This window comes from Manis javanica, chromosome 2 (assembly GCF_040802235.1).
Source record: "Manis javanica isolate MJ-LG chromosome 2, MJ_LKY, whole genome shotgun sequence".
Classification (NCBI taxonomy): Eukaryota; Metazoa; Chordata; class Mammalia; order Pholidota; family Manidae; genus Manis; species Manis javanica.
In genome coordinates this window covers 222,270,947-222,290,462 of record NC_133157.1, presented here as the reverse complement: position 1 = coordinate 222,290,462, position 19,516 = coordinate 222,270,947, and the positions used below count along the sequence as shown (strand labels likewise).

At 55.2% G+C, this 19,516-nt stretch overlaps 2 protein-coding genes across 7 annotated transcripts; both read right to left on the bottom strand.

Moving 5' to 3' along the window:
- Positions 1-257: 257 nt before the first annotated feature.
- Positions 258-5,157, bottom strand: PYCR3 (pyrroline-5-carboxylate reductase 3). Of its 2 annotated transcripts, none has more exons than XM_017669609.3 (6): positions 4,884-5,157; positions 3,217-3,281; positions 2,454-2,633; positions 1,949-2,161; positions 1,541-1,633; positions 258-1,336 (listed from the first exon to the last, which is right to left on the bottom strand). In XM_017669609.3, the coding sequence occupies exons 1-6, from the start codon at positions 5,155-5,157 to the stop codon at positions 1,154-1,156; spliced, it is 1,008 nt and encodes a 335-aa protein (XP_017525098.3). In that variant the 3' UTR covers positions 258-1,153. The 2 variants fall into 2 exon arrangements, with proteins under 2 accessions (XP_017525098.3, XP_017525099.2); XM_017669610.3 differs by having other exon boundaries at positions 1,949-2,101.
- GFUS (GDP-L-fucose synthase) lies at positions 4,883-12,715 on the bottom strand. Of its 5 annotated transcripts, none has more exons than XM_073230215.1 (11): positions 12,568-12,715; positions 11,634-11,790; positions 11,193-11,307; positions 9,928-10,056; positions 9,778-9,851; positions 9,432-9,565; positions 9,238-9,302; positions 8,841-8,907; positions 8,602-8,681; positions 8,306-8,405; positions 4,883-5,584 (listed from the first exon to the last, which is right to left on the bottom strand). In XM_073230215.1, exons 2-11 carry the CDS (start codon positions 11,777-11,779, stop codon positions 5,550-5,552), a joined length of 945 nt encoding a protein of 314 aa, XP_073086316.1. In that variant the 5' UTR covers positions 11,780-11,790; positions 12,568-12,715; the 3' UTR covers positions 4,883-5,549. The 5 variants fall into 5 exon arrangements, with proteins under 5 accessions (XP_073086316.1, XP_017525092.1, XP_017525094.1 ...); XM_017669603.3 differs by lacking the exon at positions 4,883-5,584 and adding an exon at positions 7,673-8,049 and having other exon boundaries at positions 12,568-12,714; XM_017669605.3 differs by lacking the exons at positions 4,883-5,584; positions 9,778-9,851 and adding an exon at positions 7,673-8,049 and having other exon boundaries at positions 12,568-12,696.
- Positions 12,716-19,516: the final 6,801 nt, after the last annotated feature.

Here is a 19,516-nt window from a genome sequence, read left to right as displayed (position 1 = left end):
TATGAGGGTTGGAACCAGGTTGGGGTGGGAGGCATGAACTTCAGGGCTGGGTGGGTTGGGGAGGGGAGGGTGAGGGGCTGCGGGTGAGTGCAGCCTGGGTGGGAGGCTGCGGATGGAGAGAGCAGGGCTGCTCAGGAGCAGCCCTGCCGTGTGCATGTGCTGAGCTGTCCAGGCAATGGCAGGTGAATTCACTGAGTCTGCGAGCCCACCGGCAGCACAGCAGGGGCACCAGCCCCCTCCACCCATGCATAGTCTCAGGAGGCCACCAGGTGGAAGTGAGGGGAGCTCTAGCACTCAGGCCTGTGTGGGGTGGGGAGGCCCCGGAGTGCCCAGAGCTGCAGGCAGCCTGCCCCCTACCAAAGGCTTCAAGGCCTTGCTTCAGGCCCAATGTTCCCGGCTTTCCTGGCCTGGTGGTCTGTTCAGGGACATGACCAAGAACCAAGATCTGCAGACAGAGGTGGTGACACTTGAGGACTCCTGACCCAAAGCTGTCATCAGGGCAGCTAGGGGCCAGGGGAGGGGCCCATACTCAGCTAAAGCCAGGTCTCTGCTCCCCAGTGGCCAGGGCCCATCCTCCCAGACCTCGGGCAGCTCTTCCACCAGCCTGCTGACTGGAGCAGCGGCAGGCCTGCCCAGCACCCTGCTCGTGAGGGCTCCCGGTGGGGGACCTGGATCAGCTCCTCCTCAGCCAGGGAGGCAGCACCCAGTCCCCCTCTCTTCCCACTGGCTGTTAGAATCAGAGCCCAGCTCCCTGGGGTAGCCCCACCCTGAGGCTGGCCAACCCACAGACAGGACAGATGTGGTGGCATGACACCACTGGCTTTGCTGAGAGGGTCTCTGCCTCTGCCCCCCGCAGCTGGCTGACCACACGGGGTACCTGACCAGCAGTGCCAGCACCTGGAGCTTCAGGTTCCAGACCACCCCTTACGGAGGGCCACCACCACAGTGCCTTCTTCCCCACAGGGACGTGGGGGTAGTTCCCCCTGGGGAGGATACCCCCTGCCTGCAAAGCCCTCCAGTCCTGTCCTGTCTGATTTCCTGGGAAGCTCTGGAGGCTCCTGCAGTTTGGAGAGGACCATAGTCCTTGGAAGGGGCCAGAGAGGGAGGGACTGGGGTGGGGGACTGGGCTGTGGCCCTGTGCAGTGCCTACCCCCTACTTCCTGCTGAGCTCCTTGGCCCGGCAGGTGGCGGCTTCCACCGCGCTCATGGTGGCTGCCCGCAGCCCGCCCTGCTCCAGGGCATGGAGCCCATAGATGGTAGTGCCCCCTGGTGTGCACACATCTGTCCGCAGCTGAGCTGGGTGCTGGCCCTTTTGCAGCAGCATCTTGGCTGTCCCCTGGGGAGAAGGGCATTGGGGGCTGGTGACTTGGAGGCGCAGGCAGTCCCTCCTCCAGCTCAGCCCCACTGTGTAGCCTGCCTCATCACGTACTTCCTGACCTCAGCCCAGGTTCCTTGGACCTGATGTCTCTCTCCCCACTGCTCCTGGATGCATACTGGCCTGTCCCATTTCACATGCTCCCCTGGGGCTGCCCACACTCACTAGCAGGGTCTGGGCAGCAATCCGGTGGGCCAGGCCACAGGGCATGCCCATCTTGACAGCACCTTCGGCCAGGGCCTCAGAGAAGGCACATACCTGTGGCATTGGGGGGCAGTGGGAGTCAAAACCAACACTCTCCTGGACATAGTTCCCAGTCTGGAGAAGGTCCAGAACCTTCAGGAACATGGTCCAGTGTGCCGGCCACCAGTGCAGGGCCCAGGGCCTAACTGGAGCACTCCTAGGCCTCAAAGGCCCAGGAAGGCAATGACGTGGGGGAGAGCAGAGATCACAGGCAGCCCAGGGAGCAGCCATTGAGTCTTAAGGGTGAAAGCCTTTGCAGGGACCTGGGAAGGCCCTGCTCTCTCAAGGGCTGGCCTCGGGTCAGGGAGCTGAAGGGAATGAGACACTCACAAATGCCACACCGCTGCCACTGATGCCAGTGTGGATGTCTACATAGGCTTCAGGTACCTCCTCGCACTGCCCGCAGGCCTCCAGCAGGGTCTGCAGGAGCTTGGCCTCACTGCTCCCGGCATGGCGGCCCCGAGCCATCACCATGGCCCCCTCCTGGACCACACAGGGCAGGTTGGGTGAGAGCCGCAGCACCTGTGTGGCTGGGGGCAGCAGCTGGCCAGAGAGAGACTGGAATCAGGGAGCCTGGGGGCTCAGCCCGGGCAGGCACATGCCTCAGCCAGTGGCAGGCTCCCTTGTTTCCCAGGTGTGGTGCCAGGAGGAACCCTAACCCCTTGGCCACGTCTGCCAGCTTCCTGCTACATGCTCCACCCATCCTGGCTTCCTGAAGGGTTAAGCCCAGGCTGGAGCGAGTCTGGGACAGCAAGCGGTAAGAAGCTGAATCTGGCCAGCAAGGGCTACTCTGGGTCAAAGCCTCAGCCCCCACCTCACCTCATGGGTCACTCACCTCCTCCAGGGTGCTCAGAGAGACCCCAGCAGCCACGGACACCAAGATGTGCTCAGTGGTGACCACAGGGGCCACCTCTGCCAGGACAGCTGGCAGGATGTGGGGCTTGGTGGCAAAGAAGATAAGTGAGCATCTCCGCAGCACCTCCTGGTTGGAGTGGGTAGTCTGGCAGCCCAGAGCCTGCACCAGAACCCCAGGACCAGGACTGGGGTAAGTGGGACAGGCCCAGATTATGGCCCTTCCTGCTGGAGGCCGCCCTGTATTCCCATGGGTTCCTTGGGTCTTTCCCATTGTAAATGACTGTACCACCCCAACTCCCAAGGCTCAAGACGTACCCAGACCACCAGTTTTTGTTCAGGACCCAACTGTGCCTCACAGACCCGCCCTGATATCAGTACCTCCACCAGCCCTCCCACCCAAGTGAGTGCCCACAACCATCCCAACACACACACGTGTACATGTGCCCACTTGCATGCACTTTCATGCAAACATGTACATGCGCACACATGCATACTTCTGCGTGCATGCTCATGCTCACATACACACTCACGTGCACCCCTTTACTTTGTCCTGGCTCTCCACAACCTTGGTTTTCCTTCCAGACTTTGACCTCCCCTCTCTTCATCCCAGCCAGTCTCAAAACTTTAGCTAAATAAGCAGTACTTCCCTGACCTCACGAAGTGTTTCAGAGGGACAGGAGCCAAGAGCTACCCCAGGCTCCTGGGGGGAAGTCTCAACTCAGAAGACCTGGACTCCGACTCACCTGGAAGTGGCAGAGGTTCCTGTCAGTTGGCGCACTGGCCAGCACGTGCTGAGCTTCCACTTTTCCTGGAAAGAAAGGCAAAGGCAGGGGTGTAGCAGTGAAGAAGCAAGGTGGGAGGAGGCAGCCTGGCCTTCCCATTACTGAAGGGTCTCTCGGGCTCAGCCACACCTGGGCTATTCTGGCCCTTGACTGTCTCTGTAAGAACTCAAGCGCTCAGCAGGGGTGCATGGGTAGCCAGGAACAGACAATCAGAACCATTCGATTTTGCTTGGCAGTCACCACCACCTGCCTGCTGCTGCTGCTGCTGAGTCAGAGGCCCTGCTGGACACTGACTGGGGGCTTGTCTCATCTCCTGAGGACACAAATCCCAGGAGCCTCTGCCTCCAAGGACAGGAAGCCTGGGCAGGGGCATGATGGGCAGGGAGGCCCAGTGGGGGCCAAGCTTCCCTTGGAGGGGTGTGCTTCTGTGCTGGGACATCCAAGTGGAGGCTAAGTGCCCATGTGGTAGACATCACCTGTGTTTGGGGGCTGCAGGGCTGGGGAGATCAGATTTCTGTAAGGTCTCATAAGAAGGCCAAAGAGCACCCCACAACCTGAACACAGAGGCGATCAATCATGGTAGTATGGCCACTTGTGTGCACCTACACGTTATTACCAGCACTATACTCCACACTAAATCTGACAGCCCTGGGAGGCAGGCAACACTCTCAGGTTTTCCAGTAAAACACATGAGACTTGCAGTAAATTATTTCTGATGATTTTGACCCTGTGCAGCTTGACGTGTGGCTGAGAGCCAACCCATAATCTACACATGCAGGCTCCTAAACACTGTGGAGTAGGATTAGGACAGTATTATGATTCTAAACTGTAAACCAGTGTTTCTATCAACTGCAAATGACTTTGTGCCCCCTGGAGAAATTTTTGGCTGTCACAACTTGGGGTGTTACTGACATCTAGTGGGAAGAGGCCAGGGAAGTGGCTAAACACCCCGATAATGTGAGGGATGTCCATATGTCTACAGTTCAGAGGTCGAGAAATTCTGCAAACGGCCACCAGGAGTGGAGCTGGCATACAAACAGAAAAAAGGTCAGAGGCTCTGAGGGGTCAGGTAATGGGACCAAGGCAGGAGACCAGGACAGTGACAGGAGGCTCTGCCCTAGCGCTGTCCAAGGGAAATTAAATCTAGCCATATATGTAAGTTTACATTTTCTAGCAGTCACATTAAACAAGTAAGCAAAACAGGTGAAGTTAATTGTCATACATTTTATTTAACACAATATAGCCAATCTTCCAAATCTTGCCTATCTATCTTTTATTCTATAGACTCATAGCTTATCTCAGTTCGGGGCAGCCATGTGTCCAGTGCTCTAAGGCCACAGCTGGCTCACAGCCACGCGGGACAGGCGGCTCTAAGCTTCCCCAGCAGATGCCAGTTCTACTGTGCTCTCAGGGAAGCAGAGTCCCGCCAGGCCCTGTTCCACCCAGGGGACGCCACTGCAGGGAACCCTTGCTTCCCTCGCTCCTCGCCCAGGGACTCTCGAGATTCATTCCTCGGGGCAGGTGAACTGCGGTAGGTAAGCTGGTTCCTCGCACAGCAGGCCGATCTGAGAAGCCCACTAGCCCCCGGACCCGGAGACGCCTCGTGGCCCACGCGCGCCGCGTCCCACCTGCTCGGATGAGGCCCTGCGCGATGGCTTCCGCCATGCGGCCGGCGCCCACGAAGCCCACGCGCCGCTGGCCAGGCCCGCTTGTTGCCGCCGCCGCCGCCATTCTCGCCACTGACAGGCCCCGGCCTGCCCCGCCCCGCCCCGGGGCAACGCTGCTCGGACCCTCGCCGATTGGCTGTTTGGACAGCACGCTCCGTCCCTTCCCGCTCTGCGCTGTACTGCCAGCTAAGCGCGGGCGGGGCGGGGCGGTGGGTCCCTCTCCTTCGCTCTTCATTGGTCCCAGAGAGCTAGTCCCCCCGGTGGGCGGGGTCTGGGTCGCGGCAGGGCCGGGAGGGGCTGAGCAGGGCGGCCGCGGCCCACGCGCTTGCTAAGGACTGATGCGTGTCTCTGGGCACCTGTATACGCAACAGATCCTGATTTTCTAAAGAGCAGCTTGAGAGGCTCCAGTCAAGGATGAGGGGTCGGAAAGGGTAGGGACTTCTCTGCCCCTGTCCCGGAGATCGGTGCCCTGCAGCGCGCCTGGTGGATGTCCCTCGCGGGGATGCTGCAGAGCCCTGGAGACCATGATTGGTGGTCTCTGGGCAGTTGAGCTTTCAGGCAGAGGTCAGGTGGTGGAGTGTGGGCCCTCCAATCTCAGGCTGGTTTCTCTGGGTGGGAGAGGCATTCTCAGAGCGCCCTGTTTCTTCGTTGTTTTAAGGATTCTTAAAAACCGAAATATAGTTTTATATAAATATTATATTGGTTTCACCCTCGTGCTCCGCTTGGAGCCTGGAGTAGGTCAGGTGGGAAGGACAGGGCTGCCTGGTCAGGGTTGGTGGTCAGCTCCTCCTCAAGGGGCAGTGCGCTCAGGTGACGGCATATTAGCAACGCCAGTGAAATGTGAGCAGAGCCTGTCCGTTTTCTGTATTAAAGTAGCTCCTCCTACCATCCCGGATTCTGGTTTCCGTGGCCCCCCAGAGAGCTGTGGGGAGGAGGAGGGATCTTCCCCACGTCTGGGCTCGAGAACTGTCCGTTCTTGTTGGTCCTAGGGTGATGGAGTGTTTGGCCTCAGCCAGGGGCATCTTGAAGTATGACGGAGTTTGGGGGTGGTGGGGGGAATCCCGTCTGGGCATGGGGTATGCTTGTAATTTTTAATGGACATGATAAAAATAAGGCTTGAAGATCTAAGATCCTGGTTTTTCTTTTTAAGATTGCATTTTAAAGATACTTTGTTATATTCTTCCAAAGTCTACTTTGACATGTTCTAAACTCAACAATAAATTCTCATTCATCTAACACTGTCCCTGCTCTGGGCTGGGGATGAAAGCCACACCTGACAGCCCAACTCCCACCTGGATGGGGAGAGAGCCCCTCTCTAGTAAACGCACACACACACACACACACACACACAGGATGGCCAGGGCAGGGCTCAGGACACTTCACTACCTGTGTTTCGCCAGCTGTGTCCAGGTCTCTGTTCCGTGCTGGGCCCCCTTACCATTCTCACCTGGTTGATCCAACTCAAGTGCCACCTTCTCCCTGACCCCAACACAGGCAGAGCCTTCATTCACAAAGAGCTGGTGCTCTGGGGATACACCATGAAGGGCCAACCAGGGTCCTGGAGCTCCAAGCGCCAGGGGTGGGGGCTGGGGCTGGAGGGGTGCTCCTAGGTGTTTCCAGATAAGCAAACAGGCAATCCTGCACAGCAGGGTGGGCCTCAAAAAGGAAAGATCACCTCAACTGAGGCCGAAAATGTGGGGAGGCACTGACATGAGAGAGGCCAGGCCCAGCCCCTGGGGAGCCCCAGAGGATAAATACCTTGGTTTGCCAGACAGAAAGGGGGTGGTGACAAATGCAATGAGGTGAGCTGGGCAGAGGGACAGGGGCCTGGCACAGGAAAGACAGCTAATATGGCCAGAATAAACAAAGGACGGAATGACTATGGCAGGCAAGTGGCAGGGGTCAGAAGAAAGCTGGGAGTCATCAGTGTGGGACGGGAAAGGGCGACTTGGGAGAGTGGACCTGAGAAGAGGTGGGCCCAAGGCTACGTCTGGGGCCAGGGCAGATGCCTGGGTTCTAGGCATGGCAGGCAAGTGGGCTCTGGCCTGGGGCCTTTGGAGCAGGGCACTCTGGCTCCATGCTTGGTGCTGACTTTCTGGCTGGGGACCTATCAGCTGCATTCCTGTTGAAAATAGGGAGTCCTGTACCACTCACCTCCCTACACTCACCAGGCCTATTGGGCCCTCCTGCGTGACACCTGTTACCGTCTGTGGGAAATGGACAGGCCAGACCTCACCATCCAAGCTGCTGCCTGAGGGCTAGACAGATGAGGGACCAGGCCTGGCCCAGCTCTCTCCTGCCCACAGGAGCCTGAGCCACCCTTCCTTGGATCCATTCATGTGCCCATTTAGCCTGCCAGAATCCAGACCCAGTCTCTTTCCCCAAAGTACTGGGGCTGAGGGGGAAGCTCAGAGGAGCTCAAGTCACCTAGGTCTGCAAGTGGCCAGGAATATACAGGCTGGGTTCTGGCCATGGCCACAACAGGACTGCTGCAGATGCTCTGCCCTGCGTCCCCACCAGCTGATAGTCCATCCCGTCTCCCCACCAGCCTGCCTGCCTTCTGCCAGCACACCTGCCTTTCCCAGTCTCTGGCTGCTGCCACCTTTCCTCCCTGGGGACTGTCAGCCACCCTGGCCCAGCAGGTCTCAGGGGCTGAGCAGTCAGCAGGGGACAGTGGGACTTGGGCTGGCCGGGCTCAGGGTGCAGTGCCTGTGTGTGGGGAACTGTGGCACAGAGCTGCGGGGCCAGGCCTGTGTAAATGGACTTTATTGGCTCCTGGGAATTGGGAGAGCAGGTCAGCAGTGCACACATGCAAGACCTGGGGACTGGCACTGGGAGAATAAGGTGCCGGGCCTGGCCAGGCTGTGGATTCCCTGAGGACACACAAGAATGGTGGCCCTGCTGGACAGCTGCCCAGAGCCACCCTGGTGGAGGGGGTGGAACACGGGCTCAGGCTGCGGAGCTGTGCTCACTACTCCCGGCAGGGTCTGAGCGTGGTTGCACTGGACTCTGCCAGCTAAGCAGCAGCTGGGACCTTGGGGGAGGCCGGCACCCACTTCCACCACTGCACTTCACTTCCGGGCCTGCTCATAGTTGTCACTGAACCAGGCACAGGTTTCCTTCACAGCTGCAAAGGTGGACAGGTGAGGGAAGGGAGCAGGTGAGGGCGGGGCTACACTGACCTCCATGGGAGGAGGTGGGGAGGGCAGAGACCCAGTGACATAGGGCAGTCACCCACTGTGTCCTGCCTCCCTGATGAGGGTTTGGAGACCAACAACCTGGCAGTAGGGAAGCTGAGGCCTGGGGAGGGGCCGTTTGGCCCAAAGCCATGAAGGAGGGGCTGGGGGGTCCTGAGGTGTGGGGTGGGAGGGGCAGGGGCTCACCCTGCTTGAAGGGAGTGAACTCAAAGTCAGGCAGGTAGGCTCGCAGCTTGCCATTACTGGCCGTCTTCTTAAACTGTCCATCGGACTTGGTTGTATCAAACTGGGTGCCTGGTCAAGGCCACAGCAGATGGAGCTGCCCCCCTGCCCTTGAACCTCCTCCTCCTTTCCCAGGAGGAGCCTCAGAGACCGAACAGTAGACCCCCGCAACCCCGGCTGCCAAGATGAATGCCATCAGGTGCATCAGATTGTGGTCTCTGTCGGAAGGCCCAGTGCCCCAACCCTGAGCCAAAGGATACAGTGATCTCCCCATGGAAGTCCATGGCCTCTACCACAGCCTCAGCTGCTTCCTGGATGGAGACCTCATCCTCCTCACCCACTGCAGGGAGTGAGGGGCCGAGGCTAGTCAGCCCTGCCCTGCCTGGCCCTGCTGCTGCCCAGCCCCCTCAGATGTTCCTGCTCCCCCCAGCCCCAGTGGCTCTCAGGACAGATGTGGGTCCTGCCCTGCTGCAGTGGGGGTGGGGCTAACTGTGCCCACCTGACAGGATGACAGGCTCCACCTCCCTGTACTCCCGCAGGACCCAGAGGAAGAGCCGGGCCAGGTCCTAGAGGTGAGACAGGCAGGGTCAACAGCCACAGTGGCTTCTCCCAAGTGCCCCTGTCCAGTGAGGGCACAGCCCTGGCTCTGCTGGGGCAGGGGGTCCTTCCCTTTGGGTTGCTTTTAGCCAGCTCAGCCAATGGGCTGAGCCCTTTCTCCTGCTGAGCTCACAGGGGCACCCAGCACCTTGTGGACGCCAGGCATCTACAGGGACTCAGCGAGGACCAGCAATTGCTCCTGTGGTGCATGGCTTGGCCTCACACTCCTTCCCGCCACAGTCCCCACCAGCCTGTATGGGGGACACTCTGGGGCAGAGCTGTGCACATCCCACACGCACCAGTGAGTAGATGAACTGCCTCCGTGGCTTCCCCGTGCCCCACACTGTGAGGGCTGAGCCGCTGCCTGCAGATTCGGGGAGGGGGCAGCTGTCAGAGGGGGCTGTGCCAGCCACCACCTCCTCCTCCCAGCTGAGCCCTAGGGACCCCCTCAGGCAGGGAACCTGACCAAGAGTGCTGGGCAGTGGGCACTCACTCTTGGCCAGGTGCACTTTGTGGATGAGGCCAGGCAGAACATGGCCATCCTCGATGTTGAAGTTGTCGTGGGGCCCAAAGACGTTGGTGGGGATGACAGCAGTGAAGGCGCAGCCGTGCTGCTGGAAGTAGGCCCTGTAGGGGCACAGGCAGTGCCAGCCTCACCCTGGAGGCACTGACCTGACCCCACCCACCTGGACTCTTACAGATGAAGGTAAGGAGGCTGGTAAGGAGGGCCAAGAAGGCCTACGAGCCCTGCCAGGGTTACCCACTGGACTCTCGACCCAGTGGGCACTGGGGCCCTCCTCCCCCATTCCTGGCTGGCCCAGCGGGGCAGGCGCAAGGACCTGTTCTGCACGTCGATCATCCTCTTGGCGTAGGAGTAGCCAAAGTTGCTGCTGTGTGGCGGCCCATTGTGGATCTGGGGGAGCAGAGGTGGCTGCTGCTTCCTGGCCCGCTCCCAGGCCAGCCCCCCAGGCCAAGCCCTGCCCCCTCACCATGGTCTCATCGATAGGGTAGGTGGTCTTGTCTGGGAAGATGCAGGTCGAAAGGCAGGAGACCACCTTTTGGACGCCCACCTCAAAAGCCGATTGTAGGACGTTGTCATTGATCTGCACGTTTTTCCGCTGAGGAGGGATGGGGATGGGTTCAGACCCCTCAAGGCAGGACTTACCAGGTCCTCCAGGGAGAGGGGCACACCCAGGCCCCTCCCACGCAGCCACATCCTGATGCAGCCAGTCCTAATCGCTCTTCAGATAAGGCGGAGCTTCCCAGCTCAGACCTAGAAACCATGGCCATTCCAGGCCTGTAGGCAGCCTCACTAGCAAGCAGGCCCACCCCCAGGGCTGTAGGAGGGTCCCAGTCTGCCTTCCCTTAGGCCAGGGAAGGCCCCCCAACTCATGGCTGGGCCCCCTACCAGGGGCTGCTGAGGGCAGAGCAGGTAGTGCAGGAGCCAAGGGGCCTGATCTGGGGCTGGAGCTGGGAGAAGGGGCCCCTCCACTCCCCCACCCAGAGTTCACCCACACACTACTCAGTAGCAGGGAAGCCTTGGAGAGCCCGCCCTCCACGCACCCCACTACCCCCTCCAGTAATTGGGCGTGAGATGGCCTGGACACTTGGACGGGTCTGGGGCAACAGGAGAGTGGTGGCTGGGAGGCCAGCTGGGAAGGCAGCACCTCAGACAAGGCAGGCCCTGGGGTGGCGGAGCCCCACAGAGAATCTGGTCTGAGCCTGTACGATCCAAGACCTGGTGCAGGGCTGACACAACCATGCCAGCTGCCCAGAGACAGTGGGGCCAGCCCTCCAGAGCACAGCCCGGCAGGGGCAGGGCTACCAGCAGAGCTCCACTCTCCACCTGCCCCATCCCCACATGGCACACACCTCCGATGCCAGAGTGCACAGTGAGCCCGGCTCAGTGCAGCTGGGCTGGAGAGGTTCTGGGAGCAGGAGGGTCTGGAGGCCCAGAGAGCTCAGGGAGCAGGGACCAGCCTCCGATACTGCAGCGAATGCTGACTTCTCTCTGCTTCCCCATTGGCCAGTTAGCTCCATGGCTTTCCCTATTGGGCCAAATGCCCTCAGGCCCACCTGTATACCCCTCTGCCTACAGACCAAGTGTGGGTCACTGGGGGCCCCTTGGGCTGCCTCCACGAGGTTGTGCCCAGCCCTGACCTGGGGCTGGAACATAAGCATAGGTAGATAGCCAGGAAGTTCCCAGAACCTGGGCTCCTGGCTCCCAGTGCTCTTTGGGGCTCCCCTCACTTACCCAGAAGTCCAAATTGTATTTGATATTCTGGAACAGGCCCCCCACCATTGCAGCAAGATGGATGACATGTGTGGGCTGGACCTTTTCAAACAGGGCTCGGGTCTGTGCAGTGTCCCTGGAGGGGAGCCAGTCTGTCAGGGGCCCCCTAGAGGCCTGGGGTCGGGTGCTAGGGTCCAGAGCTGGGAAGGGCAGATGGTGGGAGGAGCCACCAAAAGGAAAAACAGCCAGTTCAGGCACTGGCTGGCATGAGGGTGTGGGCTTCCAGGAAGAGAGGAGAGGATGTTTGCCTAGAACCCAGATCAAGCCAGCCATCTGGCAGGGAAGGCCCAGGCATAAAGCTTCTAGGCTTAGGGACAGGCCTGGCTGGGAGCACTCAGTCTGGAGAGGGCATGGGGGTAGGGTTGGGGAGGGGTGGTGTGCTTCACATGTGGGCCCACTCACGTGAGATCAGCGTCCTTGGATGAGACAAACACCCAGTCCTCTCCAGGCAGCCTGGCTCCATCTGCTACTACCTTCTGGATGGCTCTGCCGACCAGCCCAGAGCCCCCCGTCACTAGGATCCGCATGGACCCCTGGGGCTCACCCATGTTGGCTGCACCTATAGAGCCAAATGTCCTGAGTCTGAGACCACCCAAAGGAACTCCATTTCCATGACAGGCGTCCACTTGTGGTCACTGCTCATAGCACTGGCCCCACAGCAACTGTCCAAGAGAGTAGGTCCCAGACTTCACCCTGCAAGCCCAACCCATGACTCCCAACAGGGAAGTGAAAGGAAACATGCCGCTTTCTTTGGGCTGACGAGAGGAGGCAGACAACCTTGGGGCTGGGGTCTCCTGACCCAGATCATTAGGATTGCTTGCAGCTAAAGCCCATATGCTACTGATGCGGGAAGCGGTCTAGGGAAGCCTTGCCAGCCTAGTTCCAACTGGGCAGGTCACGCTTCCGGCTCAGAACTGGACAGGCTTCGGGGAGCCACCACCCTCGAGGACCTTATCCCGGGGGCCAGAAATCTGCTCGGGAACCCCTTCAGGACGTCTCCGATATCGCTGCAGGGCCCCACTGGGCCAGCCCCTACGGGAGTCTACCTGCAGGTTGGTGGGGCGACCCAACCGCGGCCGGGCCCCTTCCCACACCACGGATCCCCGAGTCCCCGGGCCACCTCCATCCTCACAGGTCCCTCCCACACGTCCGATGCTCTTCCGAGCCCCCGGGCCACCTCCAAGCCCTTGGGCATGTTGCAGCTGGGCCCTCTCCCACGCCACGGGGGTCCGGCACCCTTCAGGGCTCTCTGGCTGTCACGCAGCACCCAGAGCCAAGGCCCCGGCTCGCCACACCGCGCCCCCCGGGGTTCCCTCGGTTCCCCGTGCCCTCTCACCTGAGCCCTGCACCACCGACTTCGCACCACAGAGCTGCTTCCTGCGCGAGGTGTCTCCAGCCGGCCCGGGGGAGGGGGCGGGGCGGGGCGGCTCTCCCGGCGCACTCTGGGAGATGGAGTCCTCGAGAGGCGCCGCGGGCGCTGCTGGGAGGTGGAGTCCAGGCCGTACAGCAGAATGGGAAATGTAGTTCCTGCCGCTCTGCCTCCGCTGGACGGTCTTGCGGGGCTGATCGCGTTGCGGTGGCCTTAGGGTGCTCTGGCCACGGGTCCCTCCACCCTTACACATGAACAGGCGCGGAGGGGATGCGGCACGTGACCCTCGCGCCGCAGCCTTGGGGGCCGGGGCCCGGGAGTCCGGCTCTGCCGGCCGGGTGGTGGTTGGCCGCGGGTTTCCAAGACCGGAAGCCTAAGGCAGAGCTGGGGCCTTGCTCGGCTCTTCTAAGCCGTCGCCTCCTGGGCCTTTGGCCGAATGCCGTCGGAGGCCGACCACGGTGGGGCCTGGCCTGCCTCTCGGACGGACGGAGGAGCTACGGTCGGGTCGTTTTTGTCGTGAGCAAAGGAAGAAAGGCCTCCCCCCGCGGGGAAATGAGGAGCTCGTTTCCACATCGGGGAAATAGCGGCTCAGGAGCTGCCGCGGATAACGAGGGAGAGGCGGCCACGGAGAAAGGAGGGCCAGGCCGAGTGGGGCCTGGGGCCTTGGGTACCAGGGAGCAGCATTCAAGGCGGGGTCCGTTCCCTGTGGGGCCCCAGCATTCTGCGGGGGCCAGGGGACCAGCAAGATGGAGGTTGTGGTCAGCAGGCCCCATCCTGGGGCTGTTCCCCCTCTCTGCCCGCCGCTGACGCAGACCTGCCCAAGATTCCATCCCAGAGCACATTCAGGGGACTCTGGACTATAAAGGCTCACAAGTGCTGCTCTGTACGCTCGGCCAGGGAGTCAGCTGCTGTCAAGCCCTTGTAGCGTGAGGAGGCCTAGGCTGAGGTGTGGAGGAAGCCCCCAGGCGCAGGCCCAGCAGGGCAGAGCTTACAGGAGCCAGGTCTGCAGATGCCCAGATTGGGAGTTCCTCTCCATTCCGTGTCTGCCATCTCTTGGGGCCTCTACTTCTGTTCCTCATCCTTAAGGCTTTGACCATTTCGTATCTCGTGGATTAGTTTGTCCAGGTGTCCTGCCGTCACATCTCAAGCTACATCTCAGACTCCTTCCCTTCAGCCCCTTCCCTTCAGCCCCTCTGAATGGCGATGCCATCTTCCTGCAGTCAGGTCTGCCCTGCCCTGGTTGGGACACCTTGGAGCTTCAGGGAGAAAGGCAGGGCCTCACTACTGAGAGCACTGCCCTTCTTCCCCTGGGGAGGCCAGCAACAGCCTCTCCAGGTGAGAATTCACAGGGAGGCCCACATGCCTTCTGTCTATGTGCAAGTGCTTAAAAACAATCAAACGAAAATAAAATATGCTCTGTCCTCCTACCTTGATATCTGTGGGTAAAACTGCAGTATTTCCAGAACATCTCACCTGACGGTAGTACATCTCCATATCAATAGGTGTTTCCAAGGGGTGTAGAGAAGTAGCCATCTCCATATCAATAGGTAATTACAAGGGGGAGCCAGGTCATATCAGGACCTGAGAGGTTTTGTCGGGTCCCTTTTTGCGGCTACGTTGTTAGAGACATGGGTGAGCAGAAGTGGATGACTGTAAGTAATTAACAGGTTTCTCCCACTTTATTTCTCCCTTGACTGACTCTGGCTTCAAAGGTTATTTGCCCTGGGCTGGGAACATATTTCCCCCGCCTGGAGTGACACATCATATTATGAATGTATAGTCCATAATTTTAAAATTTGAAGATACCTAGGTGGGGAAGAAGATGTTAGCATGAGAAGTGAGGCAGAAATCTCCTCCCAAAACCACATATAACACGAAAAAAAAAATGCAACTAATCCTGAAAGAGCGACACAGAGACTGCAGAACAGACTGCCTACATCTGGGAAAAACAGAAGATCTCACAGAAAAGAGTAAAGTAGCAAAGCCACTGTCCAGTAGGACACAAGCCCTCCCCCATCCCCCAGCTCACACGTGGGAGGAAGAGAAATGGAACACGGAGGGATATAAGCCTAGGACAGCCAAACACCCAGGCCTGGAGATTTGCTCTGGGAGCATGAGCCCACCTTACATGGTGCTCTGGAGATTAGTGGGGCTGGAAAGCAAAGATAGGCAGAATACTCACGAGAGACTGAGATTCCAGCCGCTTGTGGAGAACAGGTACCCACAACAGGCCGCTCCAGGACAAAAGACAGGTGGGGACTTTGGAAGACTTTCCAACAGTGAGAGGTGCTAAAGGGGCAAGGAGTACACAGAGCTTGCCGCTCAGGAGAAACGTCAGGTTGACAAAATCATCCCATCATACTCATCAAAGTAGGTTGGGAACTTTCAGGAGCTTCAGTTGCTCCATCCCCATGGTGGGCAACACAGCCCCAAGACCCACCGCTGCAACATGAAGCCTGCCGCTCCTTCCTCCCTGCTGCCCCTGCCAACATGCCAGGAAAGCTGGAGGGTGGCCCCTCCTACAATAGCTACAGGGGCATAATGCAGAGGCTCCTCCCTGCATACTCAGCCATTGCACCTGGCAGTGGAGGCAGGCACTGCAGCTGGGAAGCAGGAAAGAGCTCTTCCTTCTTGGCAGGCACCAGTGCCTCTCAAATGCACCCCCCAACATCACTCCAGGTGCTTGACAGCTCCAGAGAGTGGAGCTTCTGGGCATTAGAGAGTGCCGCCTACACAAAGTTATTATTCCATATGAATCACTAGAAAACTGAAACTACAAAAAAATTTTGTAAAAAATTCAGCTGACACCAATAACAGGGCTAAGTGAAACTGAAATCAACAATCTTCTTGATAAAGATTTCAAAATAAAAGTCATAAACATGCTCACAGAGCTACAGAAAAATATTCAAGATATCAGGACAGACTTCAAGAAAGAGAAACCTTGAAAAATACAGCATATGTTTTTCTTTTTAGATTGGCTTAAAGATGGCAGTGTGAGAGGTGAGACAGAAACTTAACTCCCCAAACCACATATACTATGAAAATATAGCAAATACAATTAATCCTGAAAGAGCAACAGGAAAGAAGGCTGCAACAGACTGCCTACATCTGGGGAAAAGAGCAGACCTCATGGAAAAGGATAAAGTACCAAAGCAGCAATCTGGTGGGACCCAAGCCCTTCCCTCCACCCAAGCTCACCAGCAGGAGGAAGAGAAACAGAGCAGGGAGGGAGTGGAGGCCTAGGACTGCTGAACACCCATCCCTGGAGATCTGCCCAGGGAGCATGAACCTACATTACATAGTGTTCTGGAGATGAGTGAGGTTGGAAAGCTAAGACAGGCAGAATATCTGGAGACACTGAGATTCCAACTGCTTGTGGAGAACAGGTACCCACAACTGGCCACTCTGGGACAAAAGAAAGGTGGGCACTCTGAGAGACTTCCCAACAGCAAGAGGGATGCTAAATGGGCAAGGATTGCACAGAGTTTGCTACTCAGGAGAAAGGACAGGGGGACAACACTGTACTGGCACACTCAGCCTAGCAGGTTGGCAACTTTCAGGAGCTTCAGGCACTCCATCCCCCTGGTGGGCAATGCAGCTCTGAGACACCCCCACTGCAATACCCAGCCTGCCGCTCCTTCCACCCTACTGGCAAGAAATTGCAAACCTGCTGCCCAGACCATTGCGCAAGGCTAGCCAGAGGGTGGCCCTGCCTACAGCAGCTACAAGGGCATAGCATAGAGGCTCCTCCCTGCATGCTCGGCCCACTGACCCTGGCAGTGGAGGAAAGCACTGCAGCCAGGAAGCAGGAAAGAGCTCTTTCCTTCTGCCAGACACCAGTGCCATTTGCCTGGGGCCCCTGTCATCACTCCAAGGGCTGAGCAGCTCCAGAGAGTAGAGCTTATGGGCACTAGAGGGTGCCACTTTCACTGTTATTTTTACAAGTGTGAAAGGTCAAAAGAAACTGGTACAAAACAAAATACCACAAACACCAGAAAGAGGGCCCAGTGAAACTGAACTCACCAATCTTCCTGAAAAAGATTTCAAGATAAAAGTCATAGATATGCTCACAGAGCTACAGAAAAATATTCAAGACTGTAGGGAGGAATTCAAGAAAGAGATAGAAACTTTGAAAAACACAGTATCTGAAATGAAACATACAGTGGAGGGATTTAAAAGCAGATTAGAGGAAGTAGAGGAGATGATAAATGAAATATAAATTAGAGAACAGGAATACAAAGAAGTTGAGGCACAGACAGAACAAAGGATCTCTAAGAATGAAAGACTATTAAGAGAACTGTGTGACCAATCCAAATGGAACAATATTCGCATTATAGGGGTACCAGATGAAGAATAGAGAAAAAGGGATAGAAAGTGTCTTTGAGGAAGTAATTGCTGAAAAGTTCCCCAACCTGGGGAAGGACATAGTCTCTCAGGCCATGGAGTTGCACAGATCTCCCAAAACAAGGGACCCAAGGAAGACAACACCAAGACATATAATAATAAAAATGGCAAAGATCAAGGATAAGGACAGAGTATTAAAAGCAGCCAGAGAGAGAAAAAAGATCACATACAAAGGAAAACCCATCAGGCTAACATTGGACATCTCAACAGAAACCTTACAGGCCAGAAGGGAGTGGCATGATCTATTTAATGCAATGAAACAGAGGGGCTTCAAACCAAGAATACTCTACCTGGAAAGATTATCATTTAAATTTGAAGGAGGAATTAAACAATTTCCAGATAAGCAAAAGTTGAGAGAATTTACCTCCCACAAACCAGCTCAACAGTGTATTTTGGAGGGGCTTCTATAGATGGAAGTCTTCCTAAAGTTAAATGGCTGTCACCAGAGAAAAATAAAACCACAGTAAAGGAAGTAGACCAATTAATTACCAAGCAAATGTAAAATTAAATCAACTAACTACAAAGTCAGTCAAGGGATACACAGAGAGTACAGAATACCTAATATATAAAGAATGGAGGAAGAGGAAAAAGGAGGGAAAAAAAGAACCTTTAGATTGTGTTTGTAATAGCATATTAAGTGAGTTAAGTTAGACTGTTACATAGTAAAGAAGCTACCCTTGAACCTTTGGTAACCACGAATCTAAAGCCTGCAATGGCAATTAGCACATATCTATCTAAAATCACCCTAAATGTAAATGGTCTGAACACACCAATCAAAAGACATAGAGTCACTGAATGGATAAAAAACAAGACCTGTCTATATGCTGTTGACAAAAGACTCACTTCAAATCTCAAAAGAGACACAGATTAAAAGTGAAAGAATGGAAAAAGATATTTCATGCAACTAACAGGGAGAAAAAAGCAGGAGTTGCAGTACTTGTATCAGAAGAAATAGACTTCAAAACAAAGAAAGTAACAAGAGTCAGAGAAGGTCATTACATAATGATAAAGGGGTCAGTCCAACAAGGATATAATCATTATAAATATCTATGCAGCCAACATAGGAGCACCTACATATGCGAAGCAAATACTAAGAGAAAGGGGGAAATAGAATGCAGTGCATTCATTTTAGGAGACTTCAACACACAACTCACTCCAAAGCACATATCAACCAGACAGAAAAGAACTAAGGAAACAGAGGCATGGACAACATATTAGAACACATGGACCTAACAGACATCTACAGAACACTCCACCCAAAAGCAGCAGATACACATTCTTCTAAAGTGCACATGGAACATTTTCCAGAATAGACCATATACTAGGCTACAAAAAGGGCCTCAGTAAATTCAGAAAGATTGAAATTGTACCAAACAGATTCCCAGACCACAAAGGTATGAAGCTAGAAATTAATTAAACAAAGAAAACAAAAAAGCCCACAAACACATGGAGGCTTAATAACATGCTCCTAAATAATCAATGAATCAATGACCAAATAAAAACAGAGATCAAGCAATATATGGAAAGAAACGAAAACAATGACACTGCAAAATCTGCGGGACACAGCAAAGGCTGTGCTAAGAGGGAAGTATATTGCAATACAGGCCTACCTCACCAAAGAAGAACAATCCCAAATGAACAGTCTAAACTCACAATTAATGAAACTAGAAAAAGAAAAAATGAGCCCAAAGTCAGTAGAAGGAGGGGCATAATAAAGATTAAAGCAGAAATAAATAAAATTCAGAAGAATAAGACAATAGAAAGAATCAAAGCAGTGGCTAATTCTTCAAGCAAATTAACAAACAGATAATTCCATAGTCAGACTTCTCAAGAAAAAAGTGTACACACATAAACAGAATCAGAAATGAGAAAGGGAAAATCAATATGAACACCACAGAAATACAAAGAATTATTAGAGAATACTATCAAAAATTACATGCTAACAAATTGGATAGCCAAGAAGAAATGAAGAAATGCGCATCTTTCTAGAAAAATACAACCTTCAAAGACTGACTGAGGAAGAAACAGAAAATCTGAAAAGACCAATTTCCAGCAATGAAATTGAATTGGTAATCAAAAAACTACCTAATTAATGATACCAAAAATAAAAGCCCAAAAAACAAAAAACAAAAAACTACCTAAGAACAAAATGTCTGGACCAGATGGCTTCACTGCTGAATTTTATCAAACGTTTAGTGAAGACCTAAAAGTCATACTCCTCAAAGTTTTCCAAAAAGTAGAAAAGGAGGGAATACTTCCAAACTCATTCTATGAGGCCAGCATCACTTTAATACCAAAACCAGACAAAGACACCACAAAAAAGAAAATTACAGACCAATATCCCTGACAAATGTAGAAGCAAAAATACTCAACAAAATACTAGTGAATCAAATTCAAAAACTATATCAAAAAGATCATCCATCATGATCAAGTAGGATTTATTCCAGGGATGCAAGGATGATGCAATATTCGAAAATCCATCAACATCATACACGACATCAACAAAAAGGAA